The sequence below is a fragment of the Calypte anna genome, chromosome 4A (genome assembly GCF_003957555.1).
Source record: "Calypte anna isolate BGI_N300 chromosome 4A, bCalAnn1_v1.p, whole genome shotgun sequence".
NCBI classification, from domain to species: domain Eukaryota; kingdom Metazoa; phylum Chordata; class Aves; order Apodiformes; family Trochilidae; genus Calypte; species Calypte anna.
In genome coordinates this window covers 6,761,182-6,776,645 of record NC_044248.1, presented here as the reverse complement: position 1 = coordinate 6,776,645, position 15,464 = coordinate 6,761,182, and the positions used below count along the sequence as shown (strand labels likewise).

At 39.5% G+C, this 15,464-nt stretch overlaps 1 protein-coding gene across 9 annotated transcripts in view; it reads left to right on the top strand.

Annotated features, from left to right (window-relative positions):
- Positions 1 to 15,464, top strand: part of LDB2 (LIM domain binding 2) — a 212,977-nt gene that overhangs the window by 155,085 nt on the left and 42,428 nt on the right. For all 9 annotated transcript variants that reach the window (XM_030450154.1, XM_030450153.1, XM_008495587.2 and 6 more), the window contains 3 exons: positions 3,789 to 3,961; positions 9,152 to 9,274; positions 10,870 to 10,953. In XM_030450154.1, the coding sequence (XP_030306014.1) occupies positions 3,789 to 3,961; positions 9,152 to 9,274; positions 10,870 to 10,953 (380 nt within the window). The remainder of the gene's footprint in view (positions 1 to 3,788; positions 3,962 to 9,151; positions 9,275 to 10,869; positions 10,954 to 15,464) is intronic.

The window sequence follows — 15,464 nt, the reverse complement described above, 5'->3', positions numbered from 1 at the left end:
ACTAGAAAAACATGTTTACTTTCAAGTCTTCCTGGGGAAAAATAAAAACAAAACAAAACAAAAAAACCAACAGTACCAACATCACCACCACACGGTGTCTGGTGGCACCACAATTATATTCCAAACTGTTTTTTTAATAGGTTTTCTGCCCATAGTTAATCTGACCATTCCCACCTATAAATCCTTGGTCCTTTCGGGCCAATTTGGGATGGAAAAAATAATTTTAGACAACTTAAATACATTTCTGAGGGAATAAGGTATTTTACACTTAAGCAACCATATTTAAAAGGGGAAATAAATGAAAGGACAGAGTTAATATAATGATTGCTGGGATCAGGGTAACAGAGGGGGACCCTGTTCATTACTGTCACATGCCCACTCCAAAATGGAGTGTGACCTAAGTTCCTCCCTCTCTGAGAGGCAAGCCTAGGGCCATTTTATGTATCAAGCAGTTACTTTCTTTTCCTTAGAATCCCCCAGGAATGATCCTTAAGAAACCATATATAATATAACTGCTACCGACCTATAAAGCTTCTTGCCTATGCTCATAGATTGGATCAATTGATATCTGGATTCTGACATTCAGGGGTATGTCACAGATCTCCCTGTTTTACTTGACTTCTAAAATTCCATTTATTTCTGATCCTCCAGAAAGTTAGACACAGTCCTGTGCAGCCAAGCTGTCTCACCACTGACCAGGCTAAAGGCACATCATCCCAGCAATGACTCTGTGCAAAAGAGTCACTTCAGATATGCCTTCCTTCCAGACATTTTCATATAAATAACTATTACCTGCTGCTAAATACAGCTGATCTGTCGTTGGCTTTGCTATCTGGGGATTTGCTTGCACAAATGAGGAGAACGTTAAGGGGCAGTGCCTGCTCCTCATGGGAATAGCACAGCATCAGATACTCCAGTAGGGAAAGAAGCATGCTGTTCATTTTCAAGAAGAAAATGAGAATTTAAAGCAGCATTCTAGTGATGTGGAATTAATGCCTGAACGCTGAGGGGCAGGTGTGTTTTCCTTCTGGTATATCCAGTATCTTACAAGGCAGGGTGTCACTCTTCACACTGTAAAAAGTTCTTTTCTGGCAAATGTGATGGTAAGAGCCTGGTAGTATTTTTATAGAAGCAGGTAGGAACCTACATCTCCTTTCCAAAGCCTGAATATTGGGCTCACTCACCTGCAGTCATGCCTATTCCAATGTATTCTTGGATGTATATTCAGGTGATGTAACATCTCTTATTAATATTGTTTGTGATGGTCCCTAGACTTCACAAGGTCTGTTCCACAGCCTTTTGTTGTTCCTGGAAATGCCATCTCCTGCACAAAGGGACTCAATGAGGGTTGGACTCGATGATCTCTGAGGTCCCTTCCAACCCAGCCAGTTCTATGATTCTATGATTCTATGAAATAAGCTTTGTTACCACTGTAGAGAGTTTCATGTGTGTGCTTTGGGAAAGGAACCTAAACCTTGAAACTGCTTCAGTCTTCTCTGGTGAGGAAACATGGTGAGCCAAGGACAGGTCTGCTTAATATGGGTTTCCGTTAATTTTTCTTTCTGGAGGTGAATACTGGCTATAATCATTTATGCTGGACATTTGCATTAGCTATTTTCAAAGTAAGAGACCTACAGGGTCTGCAGTCCATCTGTCATTGAAAAATCAGGTTCCATGAGGCATATCCTTACTTGCATCTCTATCTCTCTCCATCCTTTTGGTCCCCTACTTTGTTGTGCACAGCAGCATATTCCTGTAGCAAAGAGAGATAGTGCCTACTAGGAAAAGGAATAAGAATTAGGTATTAAATGTATTTCTAGCCTTCTCTAATGTGCTGTAGCTGGGAATACAAGGCAAAAAAGCAGCCCTGTATGACCGTGCTACTTTGGGAACAGTCTATAAACTATGGTTAAAATAGTTTTGGGATATTTATGCAGTGTCTAAGTCACATGAATAGAGGTTTATCACAATCAGTAGGAATGCTGGATTTTCATATCACACATTCACCGCTTAGGATGATTAGCAGGAAATTTAATTTGCACTAATTAGCCTTAGGGGAGCAAGAAATTAACTTGATGGGTAAATTTCACGTTTTAGTGTAGACCGTACCAACATGGAAAAATTTCACTTAAAGCCTCGGTTAAATCCTCTGCTGGACTTCCTTTTTTATAAATTCAATTAAAATACTGTAGAAATTAATGAATGCATGGTGAGTGGGTGGGATTTTTAGGAGCTAAAGTCATAGAATAGCTGTTGATCAGTGTATTCAATATTTCAGCTACTTCGAGAGGCTGTGGTATATTTTTGTACCTCAAACTCCATTACTACCTAATAATACAGGAAACACTTTAACAAGCCCTAATTTTCTGTATTTGTATATTTGCATTATATAACGTGTGCTATGACTTCACAGGCAATATTCCACACTGTGATGCACAGAGCAGAAGCAGTTTTCACAGAGCTCCTGTGAAAAAGCCATACTTTGAATTTCCAACACCCACTTGCAAATACATTTTTAGGGTCAGAAACCTTTGTTCATATACTGGCACAATTCCTACGGAGAGAATTTTTTTAGAAACTGCTTTCAAAAGTACACAGCAAAGGATGGAGCCATGAGTCACCACAGTGTCCTAATAGACAAATAAGAATTAGGCACTGATCAACTCCAGTCTTGCCCATTGATGGAGACTTTTCTATCTCACTCTTCCCAAACCCACACTAGATCACTTGGTTTTTCCATCTGTAAAATGGAGGCAATTTTTACACAGCCACCACTCAGAATTCCTGTGGATTGATGAATGCATGAGAAGTCACTTGGGATGGAGGTACCTGTCCTGCCAGGCCGAGGGTTGTATCCAAATTTATCTGTAAAAAATAGGAGATGGAAAACCTAAATTGTGTACAATTTAATTGCTTTTGATGTCAGGGCTTCTGCTGGTTTGTGCATCTGAAGTACATGCAGGAATTCACTATTACTGTTGTTTGGAATTGTAGTTCTTACCTGAAACTGCTGGTGAAGTGTGTGGTGTGACTGCAGAGTTTTGCTCGAGTAATTATTGCAGAATAATTTGAGTCCATAGTTTGGGGTTTAAGTGGTACAATACAAGCTAATTCAGGCATCCAGCCCATAACATAAATATTACTGATCTGAAGAGATATGCCAGACCTAGAGGTAGTCATATATTGTATAAAATATATCATATTGCAACCTCAGGTAATTCTTCACTCCCCAGGACTCTGATTTCTCAGCAGTAGCCCTCCCAGGCAAGCAAGGGTGTCTGCATGTGTGTGTGCATGTATGGGTGGGTATATATAAATATACATGTGCCCACACACAGTCAAATGTATATGTGTACACAACACCCTATATAAAAAGTGCTTTGCCTTTTTGGGTGTATATTTCTGTAAAAATGCTCACAACTTGTATTTATGCATTTAGGAGGAATCTCCAACTCTCAGTCAAAATTGACACCATGTGGCTTGCTGTATAATAATTACTTTGGGACAAAGAACCTTGCAGGTAGTTTCAAGAGTGACTCAAAGTCACCATCAATGTAAAGATTAAATAAGATGAGCCCACTCCCTCTGAATGGAAAAACCATTTTTATTGAACTTGGTGGGAGCAGATGCAACTTCTTTGCTACAGCAGAGAAGAGAACATGGATTATGTTCCTTAAATGAAAGTTTGATTTCATTGCACTTAAAATTACTCATGTTCTGTTAGCAAATGGTTTGAGATTTTATAACCTGGAGCATTTGCTGAATTCTGCTTTGTATTTTCCTCACAGCAATTGGAAGGACCCTCATTCCTCGTTATTTTAGCACTGTCTTTGAAGGAGGTGTAACAGACCTGTATTACATTCTCAAGCACTCAAAAGAGTCATACCACAACTCATCCATCACAGTGGACTGTGATCAATGCACCATGGTCACTCAGCATGGAAAACCCATGTTTACCAAGGTAACAGGGAAGACTCAATAAAGCATGTTGTTGGTTTTTTTTATTGGTGTTTTTTCTTTTTTTTGTTGTTTTTTTTAATATATTTTTTATTTTTCAGTGTGTATAAGGGTGAAAAATATTGGCTGTTGCATTTTTCTGGTAGTCTGAGATTATTTCTAATACTGAAACCCCTTGAAGCCATTTAATTACTATTTTCTATATTCATTACATGACTGGAAAATTCTGTGGGCATTCCCTGCAGTTCTCCCAGAAAGATTGCAAGAGAAGCACATGATGTCAGAACCATCAATTGTTCATGAATTAAATTCAGTATTCCCATCTCCTTTTCTCTGGCCTTGATTTTAAAGCAACAATGAGATTTCACATTGTTGAAACCAACTCTTTGAGATTCTGTGTTTTGTCTTTGATACTTACCCAGTATGAGAACTATAAATCACTAGGAAATTAGTGATTTAATACAGTAGGATGCCAGTCCAAAGGGCAGTGAAGTCAATGGAAGGAGTCAATTGATTTAAACATGCTCTGGATCAGGCAGCTAGTGAATATTCAATATTTGTAATTGATAGTGAATTATCTCCATGCATCGGCCACTTCTGGTCCTGTAATTAAACTAAGCATTTTATATTTATAAAAAACAATACCAAGGTGGAAAATAAAAATGAAAACAAAATTTCTCCTATATTAGAACAGCTCAGTAAACTCATTTTCAAAATAGATATCTACCCTTATGTGAATTACCAAAAAATTAGGATTTTCTTTCTTGTGCCCGTTCTTATACCCATTGATCTGTGTGAGTTTTAACCCTTGCATGGAGTAAAGCACAAAAGGATCAGCAGGAGGAGATTTTTGATGGTTCTCTTGGCCTACAGGACTGCAGAGGTTTTTGAGTCAGAAAATGCAGAGGCTATTGACAGCACCATGTCCAGGGCCAACATGGCTTAGAGTGGTTTAGATGTCAATCCCATCCTTCCATAGCATCTTCCCTGCTGTCTTCCTGGCTCTTGCAGTGGGTGCAAAGAAGAGAGGAGGGGGTGTAGGGAGGTGGGCTGAGATGGTGGTGTCATTCCAGCTCTCCCACTCCACCCTCCTGGGACTTCAGTAGACACAGAGGGAAAGAGCTGCAAAGAGACCAGATATTCCAAGCATCACCTCTTTGCCACCTCACTGCTCCATGGGAGTTGTGCATGCTGGCCATGTACAGAAGGCAGCAGCCACTTCTTCTCATAGCTCCATGAAATGATTTCTCTGTCACAGCCCTCTGTGTTAGTGTTAATACAACACCAAATAAATGAATCAGCAAATACTGCCCATTTTTCTCAATCTAGTTAATATATTGCACTTATCATGGCACATTACAGAGTGGTTACTCAATAGGGCAAGTCAAAGGCAGAGCAGCAGTAGGCACCAGGCTAAGGGGACAATGTCACCTCCCATAGCACCATCCTGATGGGTGCAATGAGCCCCTCCATCTGCACTGCAACCCTGCCAGGGCATGGCCAGCTTCAGCCCTGACTGTTCCCTTGCAGATTCTAAAATAAACCTCTGAATCCTACTAGAAAAGTTCAGGTGGGGGACTTGAATTGGATTGGAGGAGAAAAAGCAAGAGGGTTTTAAATGGTTGTGTGCTTAAAACGTGGGTGTTTTAGTAAGAGCAAATTATTTCTAGCAGAGATACTGGGAGCACACATCTTGTGTCCCAAGGTAAACTCCAAGTCACAGCATCAGGGGTGAAACAAAGCAGAGCTCCCATAACAAGGAGCATTCCAGTGGACTGCACAGCTCCTTAGATGGGGTCTGAATTTGACCCAGTGAATGTTCTTTTCAGGATGTTTCTTTTTTTTTAATGCAAAAATGCAAACTGTAACTATATTTGTTAATAGAACTATAGAATTGTAGCTATATTTGTTTCAGTTTCATAAACAACTTGTAAGCTACAAATTCACTAGCTTCTAAAAGAACAGGCTGAAATAGTTCTGTTCACAGATTGAATCAGGAATCCACAGCTGCATTTTATTCATTTTGACATTTTGCTAGTTAGAGCAGCTCACTGCATGATACAGTATTGGACTAATATATAAAATGGCATTTCAGGCTTTTTTTTTTTTTTTTTTTTTTGGTCAAACAAATATGGTTAGAAAGTGCCTAACAGTAAGAATGTGAATCTTGTCTTTAGAGGGCAAGAGGTCCCTATGAAGTGAGACACACACTTGAATTATTTTATCAAGGTATAAATATATACAAGGAATTTAATGGGGTTCAATGACACAAATTAAACATGGTAAGAGAAGGGGCTGAAGCCCTGACTACCATGTTTATTTACCTGGCAGATGCTTCAGTTTTTTCTTCAGGTAAAGGAAAGATTTTGGAGTCCTCCTAAGTCTCTGTTTTCACTGTGTTTACTGACACTCCAATGTTACCTGTAGGCAAACTGTTTTTCTGTAGTTAGCAATCATTATATTCCCTGTCTGAGAGTAATCTATATAATATATATATGATATGATATGATATGATATGATATGATATGATATGATATGATATGATATGATATATAGACTGGCTGAGACGAACTTTACCTTCACCTCTAGAGCAGTGAGCACCCCAGGTTGGAATTATTCTCTTCCTGCACCCAAACATGGGGCCACCCACTGGACTTTATAGGTGAAGTCCTGGACACTCAGTGATTGTAATCTGTGTTAACAATCTCCAGATTTCTCAGATTTGGATAAGCTTGAGGTTTCCTTTCAGGCAACGACTCAAGAAATGAATAAAAGGGGAAGAGGTTTGGCTGGTGTTAGAGGAGCAAGACTCCCAGCAATAAGGCACAGACCCAAAGTTGGCTTTGATGGGTACGAGCTCCTGAAATCTCCACAATTAAGGAGTGCAGTGAAGGGGTTAAAAAGCTATTGGTTAGTTGGAGAAATGTTCTTTTTTAGTTTTTTCCTGGCCTAGTCTAGAGCAACCACGTGATATACTGAATGCCTGCCAGCCTCTTTCTTGTTGATCCTCCGGAGACCATCTGTGCTGGGGGCATTGATTAGAGTGTGTCTGCTGGGATTACATCTTTTCTGTTGCCATGCCAACTAATCAGCTGATTTTGGTTACCACAGAAACAAAATGTCAGAGCTCACAGTACGGTAACATGAATTCAGCACAACAGAAAATGTTTTCTTAATTGGAGACCCTTTTGATTTTTTGGATTCTATGTAAAAGGTAGCTTTTTTTCTTTCTTTCTGCTTTTTTTTTTTTTTTTTTTTAAAAAAAGGGCCCACTTAAAATAAGGACTGAGCCAATTTTATTGATTAAAAGCAATGCGTAAAATTCTGCTCCACCTAAGGAAATTAAATTCCTTTATAAGATGTATAAATTTTTACCACTGTGATATGAGGTATGTGTTTCAGTTTTTCTATTAAAATTAGTTAATGCCAGTGCATAAATCTGTAAGAGCTGTGGGGTTTTGAGCTTAACAGAAGGAACATTTGAGAAGCCACAGGTATTATTATTCTAAAAAAAAATTTATTTTAAACCTGAAATATTTTCATTTTAACTGGTCAGTAACCAGGATCTTTGGCCTCAACACAGTAACATTAATATAAAATGTTTTTCTTCTTGTACTAATCTTTATGTGTGTGCACGTGTACCCCTGGGTGATTTCTTACTATAGCACAACTCAGAAGAAAATCAAAGCCAGGGTCAAATGACAAAATAAGGCACGTTAAAAAATTGAAGGCAGCACTAAGATATGTTGAAAAGGGCAGATGAGAACCTGTTGCAAGATTCTCCTCCATAGGTTTACAGTAATTTGTTTATAGAGGACACCTGTTAAAAATTACACACATGGTTTTGCTGAAAAAAAAACAGAAGGAAAAACTAAGGTGATGTCAAGTGAAGAGCTAAGCAGAAAAGCTGCACATTGCCCAAGTAAGAGGTAGCCAAGTCTGAGCTGGGGCTTGTAAAAAGGCTCAACAGACTCTGCCAAAGCTGGGCTGGCTGGTTGTTTAATCAAAAATTACTTGTATTGAAATGAAACTTGAAGGAGCCTTTTCTTCTGACAACTGTTACATCTGTTTCTACAATATCTCTGTACCCTGCATTTTCAAGTTGACTTTGAATAGGAGTTGTATGTCCAAGAATCCAATTTAAAGAAAAAAAATCAACAATGGAGGGAGTTAATTTGTAGATCTTGCATCATTTGAATACTCCAGTCAGGATAGAATGCAGAGCATATATTTCACACCCTTTAACACCACCATATATCAACAGCATCTTTTTTTTTTCTTTGGAATAAAGTACTGGACTGTTGTTTCAAAGTCCCCAGTAATTTATTTTCCTTTTCATTTCCAGGTAGTAGCCACTTGCTGCATTTATTCCTCCCATATTTTCTCTCCTTTCTCAGACAAGCACTCTCACAAAGCCACCTAAACCACTTTCAGGGGAAGCAGCTCCATTGTCTACCAGGGCAACCTCTTCTCTGCTTCCCTGGCTCTCCAGCCTGCCTTAGCAATACAGCTCCTACAGCCCCATGGCAGACACCCTGCTGCCTTTCCTTGGAAGGGAAGCTTAATAAAAGTAGTTAAGAAAAGACAGAAAAATTTAAAAAAAATTGAGAAAAAGAAAAATAGAATGCATGGGAAAAAACAATGTTTGGAAAATACAAGAAGTCAAAAAATCAGGGAAAAAAAAAAAAAAATCAGGTTTGGCCACAGGCATTTAGGGCACTCTGTGCTCCACCTGGCCATGAAAGGAAGGTTTCTGTGCCACCCTATTGTAAAGGGCAACTTAAAACAGTTTTGGGAATGTTTTAAAACAGGTTGAGAATGCCTGGTTCAGCAACTTGACACCAAGTGTGCCCAGTTGCACCACAGCCACCTCCCCTTTGATGTGCAGTCATTAATTAGCAGTAGCAAGGGAAAGAGAATTGATGCAATAAATTAGTGCTCAGAGTACTCCCATGTTTTTAAAATGTTATAAAATCTATAGTATTCTAAGTTACTGTCTCTTTGGTAAGGCCCATGAAGTAATTTTCCCACATTCAATCTTTTTTTCTCCCCAAGAGAAAGGCAACCAATTAATCTGGCAGAGATGAACAATAGAATACTGCTCTGATAGCTTTGAATGTTGTTTAATCAATGATACAATGGCATTGAAAACAAAATTCCTGGGAATTTATTTCATGCATTTTCTGTATTCTAGGTGTGCACAGAAGGACGTCTTATCTTGGAGTTTACTTTTGATGATCTTATGAGAATAAAAACATGGCACTTTACTATTAGACAGTACAGAGAATTAGTCCCACGCAGCATTCTAGCCATGCATGTAAGTAATCCTTTTTTCACTTGACCTAATGCAAAGAGATGAGATTAGGTTTATGAAGAACTCCAGCAAATTTCACACCCAAGGCAATTATCTATAAATATTTTGCTTTGCCTTTAACTACCTCCATTTACAAGTTTTTTCATCTCTCCCTTGTTTCTCAGTGCTCTATTGTTGCTACTGTTGCTATGTTTTTGGTTTGTTTTAGCAAATACTTTTCCTTTTAATCCTGCTTGGTGATCTGTATGATTTGGGTCTAAAATCTGTTCTTATTGATATGAGTGACACTAAAGCCAGTGAATTTTCAGCTTTATTGGTACAAATTTTGTTTAAATTTTAAATAAAAAACCCAGTGTTTTCCTTGCATAAAACAGAAAATAAGTGATTACCTTGAAAACTTCAGAATTTTAATCCAGGTCTTGGGGTTTTTTTTCACACTTCAATACTTTTCTTTTGTAATTGAATGAAAACACACACAGCAGAACATCAAAATCTGACATATTCTACCTGCTGAAGTCAAAATATTATAAGGTAAATGACTGCAGACAAACAAGGGGCAGTCTTAGCACCAGTTTCAGGTCTGCACTCTGGAAGCATTCTGACTGGGAGTGCTCCATACACAAAATTAATTGCAGGACTACAGTTTTATAGAGGGCAAGAACACAGATACGTGCCTGTATTTTGACATTGGGTTATTTAGATCCCCACAGATATTTTCTTAGTGGGGAATGTTAAATAGCTGAAGAGGTCTGGGCTTTTTTGAGAATCCTTTTAGAGGCCTGAAGAAAATACCTTTGAAAACCTGCCCTACCATTTCTGCCCCAGGTTATCTTTTATTTTAGGGGGCTGATCTTCTGAACTCTTCCCCACTATTCCATGAGGGGACAATGAGGATGGCCAAGAGCAAGGTTGTGCATTTAGGGGGCAGCTGCAATTCCAAGGAAGTAGAAGCAGGTGGGCCAGCAACCAGCAGGTATTAATTTTAGGAATGAGATTGATCTCATTTTAAGGAGCAGGCTGGTCTCACAGGTAAAGCTTATGCCTAGGGTCAGAAAGGGAGTGTATTTGCATTTTTCCTATTCATTTTTGGGACAATAACTTAGCCCACCTTGCAGCCTGTGCCTAACATCACTTATGTGATCAGCTCTTCTGAAGGTGCCCTGATGAGTTCTCTCTGCTTCAGTTTCCTACTATAAAGAAGCCATACCTTCATTTTTTTTCCTGCCTTTATCTACTTACTCTCCTGGGACTCCCAGCCAACAAATGGAAGGCTCAAAGTGTAATGTGGTCTCTCAGGAATCTCTTTGGTAGAGCCTTGCCTGCTTGCACCCCTGACCAGACTTCCTAGATCTATCTTTGGAATGGGCAGAGAGAGAAGGAAGCTATAGGAACAGTCTTTATTCTGCTCCAGTTTCATAAGGTTTTACATTTTCCTGTGCAAGCATCACTCTGTAGCTTATTGCATAAATTTATCAACATGTAATTTTTCTGTAGGAGTAGCACCTCTTTTCAAAGCACCCTCCCTTCACTCCACCAAGCACACAGGGAAAACAAATAGACAGAAAGCAAAGTGATTTTTTTTTTCCTCTGTTGTTTAGGCACAAGACCCTCAGGTGCTGGAGCAGCTGTCCAAAAACATCACTCGAATGGGTCTGACAAACTTCACCCTCAACTACCTCAGGGTAAGATACCATAGCTGATGAGTATTCTGAGCATTTTTTAAAGTTACTGTTAGCTTTGAGTCACTGTAATGCAAGCAGAGCCTGTGTTGGTCAGGTAAGAAATGGACCTTACTCATAATGAGGATGAAGGAGAAAAGCAAAGATTGTAATTAATATGTAGCTGCTATTAAAAGGGTGAGAATTTCCCCATGGAGTTGCAGCAGTGTGCTGGTAGCCCTTGTTCTTAAAGGTCTTTCTTCCCAGTTTTGAATAATGGCTTCATTTTTTTGTTAGCAAGGAATTCCCCACCATTTTCACTCTCTCCTTCACAGTTTCTGAAAAAATGACAGCTTGCTCTTACTACCAGCTGCCTGTCTTCTCCAGCTCTTCAACCTCCCCATCTCTCCCAGGCAGAAGAAGGGCTGAGGGAAAGCTCAGCTCCAGCCCTGGTTGCAACTTCAGTTGCCTCTAAGAGCCTGAGCTCTCTCCTCAGACTTGAACTAAATCGAGTATGGTTTTTTTATGATTAAATAATGCATTTGTTTCCATTGCTTTTTGACCCTTAAAGTGCATTCAAAGTTTCAAAGTTGATATTTTATGTTTGAAAGTATTCCCTGGTGGGGGCTTCCAATGCATATGCTGAAATACAGACTTTTAGAGTTCATATTTCAAGGTTAAAAATCAGATTTTTCTTATTTCTAGACATGCCATTAGTAGATAAAATGAGGCTAATTACTCAACAATACAGCAAGCTAGCTTGGCCAAGAATATCTGATTTTATTCCTTATAATCGTGTGAGTAATTAATCAAGATGCTTTTTTAAGATAACAAGAACACTGGAAAATGCAGTTATTTTCAGCCTAATGTAGAGCTACACTTGAAAGTCTGTATTTTAGCTGCATTTCACTCAGGTCTATGAACCTTGTAACACCTTCCCTATGGATGGAGTCCTCCCCCAAGCAAATTTTGAACTCCAAGGCAGGACTGAGATGTGTGGTGAGGTCTCTCTCACTGTTTTCCTTCAGTTGACAGGCAGCCTATAGCTGTCCTTATTCTCCCAATAAGAGAAACCAGTGCTGATTGTTGCTTATGGGGTGTTGGCATAAAAGTTACTGTTTACTGTTCAAATTGTAGCCTGAGTTGTGCAGGGCAAGTCTGCTGTAGCACGAGTGAAGAAGTTCAGCATAACTGATCCTCAGAGGAATAATACATTGCATTATGATTTTTTCCATGTATACATATAAGAATAAGATGGAAACCTTGCAGATAGTGTTATCTCAGAGTCAGTTGGGTCTCTGGTGTGGTACAGGGAGTGACTGGTGTGCTTTTGCACCATCCCTACAGGCACACTGTCAGCATCTCACGGCGGGACATCCTAGAGCACGTTCTCCAGAAATCCCCACTTGGGGTTTCCTCCTCAGTAACCTCAAGTTTTGCACCCTTGTGGCAAACTGGGCAGCAAGCAGCTGCCTTAGCTTGGCTATTTCCATGCTTTCTCAATTTTCCCATGGCACAAGGCATTGCCCTTCTTTTGAGGTCTTCATCCTTTTAGGACACGTTGGTAAGAGCTTGGGCTGCCCCACCAGCTGCACTACCCTGTCCTTCACCAGGCTTGGAGGGCCATGCTGAATTTTCAGTGCCATGTCTATTCCAAGCCTTTTTGGGTCCTTTGTGGCATGTTCTGTAATTGCTGAATGTGACAATGCAAATAAGAAAGGCAGGGTCCCCATTAGGCTGCAGCTGGCATCCAGCACCCACGCTGCTCCCCCATCAGCATCAAAAAAAAGGGAAAGCTCCTCAGAAAAAGAAAACTGGGATCAAGATAAGCTCTAGGGAAACGAGCAGTGAAGTGGAAGGGGGTGAAAATGTGAAGTCTTACTTTTTTTCTTCTTCCAGACTAGTTTTGTTAGCTCAACAGAAAACATTAGGTCTTGGGGTGCAAAGCTACTTCTGGCTCCTGCTGTGGTGATTCCAAAAGGAAATCTTTTTTTTCTTCCCAACCCAATCTTTGCATCTCTCCTTCTTGTGGTGAGGAATTGATCATTCTGCTCTTTTTTCAGACGTTCAGCTCATCCTGGGAGCTCATAATATATGATAGATTTCCATTTTGATTTACTTGTTTCCCAATTACTTTCTTCTGTTATTTTTAACCTGAGTATCTTTCCTGAACTCAGCCTTGTAAAATCATGCACCAAAAAAAAAAAAAAGGTAAATGCACTTAGGCTGAAGGTGTTTTGTTTTGTACTAAGTTTTAGTTGTTCTTTTTTTTTTTTTTTAAGTCAGCATTTTATGATATTTCATTTAGTCTATCCAGTGTTTAGTAGTTAGCACTGTTACATGGTTTTGAATAAGGATTTGTAACTAAGCTTTTTTTTTTTTTTTTTTTTTTCTGCTGCATGCAGCAAAGGTTTGTGCTACTCATAAGCAAAAATATCACTGATGGGCAGAATTAATCAATTTTATTCTCTAACATGCACACAACAGCAAGCTGGGCTGCAGTCTCTTTAAGGGCAGAATTTAAGCCTGGATTTCAGATGGTTGTGATATAAAGATATAGGTTGGATTTTTTACACTCCAGACATCACAGACTGCTAAATCATTGCTAGTTGGTATAGCTACAGCTGCTGGCATGTAAACCTTCATTCCAGAGTGCCACATGCCTGTAGAGCCACAGCTTTGGATGTGTGCCCTGCTTGGTCTTCAGTCACCTAAAACCTGTCCAGCATAGAAGAACACTGATTTTTTTAAATCATATTTCATACAAGTTTAAAATATATCTCCTTGGAAAATGGAAATTAAATGTTTTGTCCTGTTTCATTTGCCAAATGCTTTTTCTCCCTGTTTTCTCTTGCTCTGGAGGAAAACCATAGGCTTCCTTTCCTTGGAGTGACTGTTTTGTTTTGTTTCAGCATAATTGATTACCTCATCAATGGGGTCAGCATCCTTTGCTGTAGCTGCTGACTAGAAGTTGAGCAGGCTGTTCCAGAAATAATGAGCAAAACCTTGTAGGTTGTAAATTAATATCAAGCTTTTTAAAAATGTAATTTCTCCTCAAGTCATCAAGTAGTAGATATTACAAACTATCAGATAATAAGGCCAAGACCTGTATACTAGTCTCAGTCAATATGAGTCCAGGAACCAACAGGAAGCTTGTACAGAGTTTGGAGATGGAGATAACAGAAGAACAGTTTCTACTGAGATGCAATAATTGAGTTCCCACGCATTATTTCTTTTTTTTTTTTTTTTCTTGGGTAATTTTCTAGCTGATCAGCTATTTTATTTCAACCTCCAATGCATAATGGTTTTGAATGTACTCTAAAACCAGGAGCTTTATACAAGCTGCAGTATTCACAGTTTGGAGCTCAAATGTTTCTCCCCGGGTTCTATGAAGAAATTTATTCTCTTAAAATTTCAGACACTAAAAAAACACAACCCCTACTATCAGTTAGGCTGGACTACCTGTCCTGAGCCTTCAAATATAGTTGTATCTTGCCCAGATGGTTTTCAAAATTTGTTTTTCTTGCCCATGCTGCTCTGGTGGCCACTTTGGTGGTGCTGATGGAGTCAAATCTCCACCTGCCCTTTGCAAAGCGAGAGCATGGCAGAACCCTCCTGCTCTGGGTCAGGAGAAGTATCTGGAAATACTCCCATTTCCCCTCACATCCTTACAACTAGATTAACCAAGCCATATCTGAGCTCCAAATGATGCAATTTGTTTGTTTTCTGTGTACAACAATAGTGAAGTGTTACCATTGCATTGCAGAGGACAATATTTTCTGAATCCCCACTTTTCCTAATTTAATTCCACACTAGACACTTTGGGGTTTCTTCTGCTAGGAGAATAACATGAATTATTTAATGGGACACAATTTTCTAAAGGCAATACTGCAATGAAAAGTCATTTCTGGATATCCATTGCGTATGCAAAATTTTCCTTTGAACATGCAAATCAGACACGTGTGCCACAACTTCCTTCAGCGTGCTGGGAGATTTGCTTTTCTAAATACAGTTCCATGCACAGAAAGGACATGAAATCAAACCATTTGGGAGCCAGTTTGCTCCTAATATTTAACAGTTGGTGGCAGGTATCTGGTCAATATTTTACAGCTGTTTCTGTGTCTTCCTTAAAGAAGGAGAAAGATTTCATGTTAAGGATGCCAAGTCAGCTTTCTGGGGAAAAGAAATATTTCTACTCACCCATGCAACGTGAATTTGTTTCCCTTTGTGGGGGGAAATAAGGTTATAATGTGTGTTACATTCATTATGTCATCACCTTCTAACTACATCCTCACACATTGTGTTTCCCACAGTATCCCCAGCACACATGCACTGCAGGGATGGTTGCTGGTGGTGTTGGTGTTGGTGCTGGTTTTTTTGCAGCATCATTCTTGGGTCTCAGCTGCCCAAGTTGGTGGTTTCATGGCACCTCCCAGCTGAGGAGGCTGTGCCAGGCTGCACATGTGGCACTGGGGCCCTCAAAGGGATCACGAGGTGGCCATTCTGATGTTGCAGAGCATTTGGGATTGCTGCTC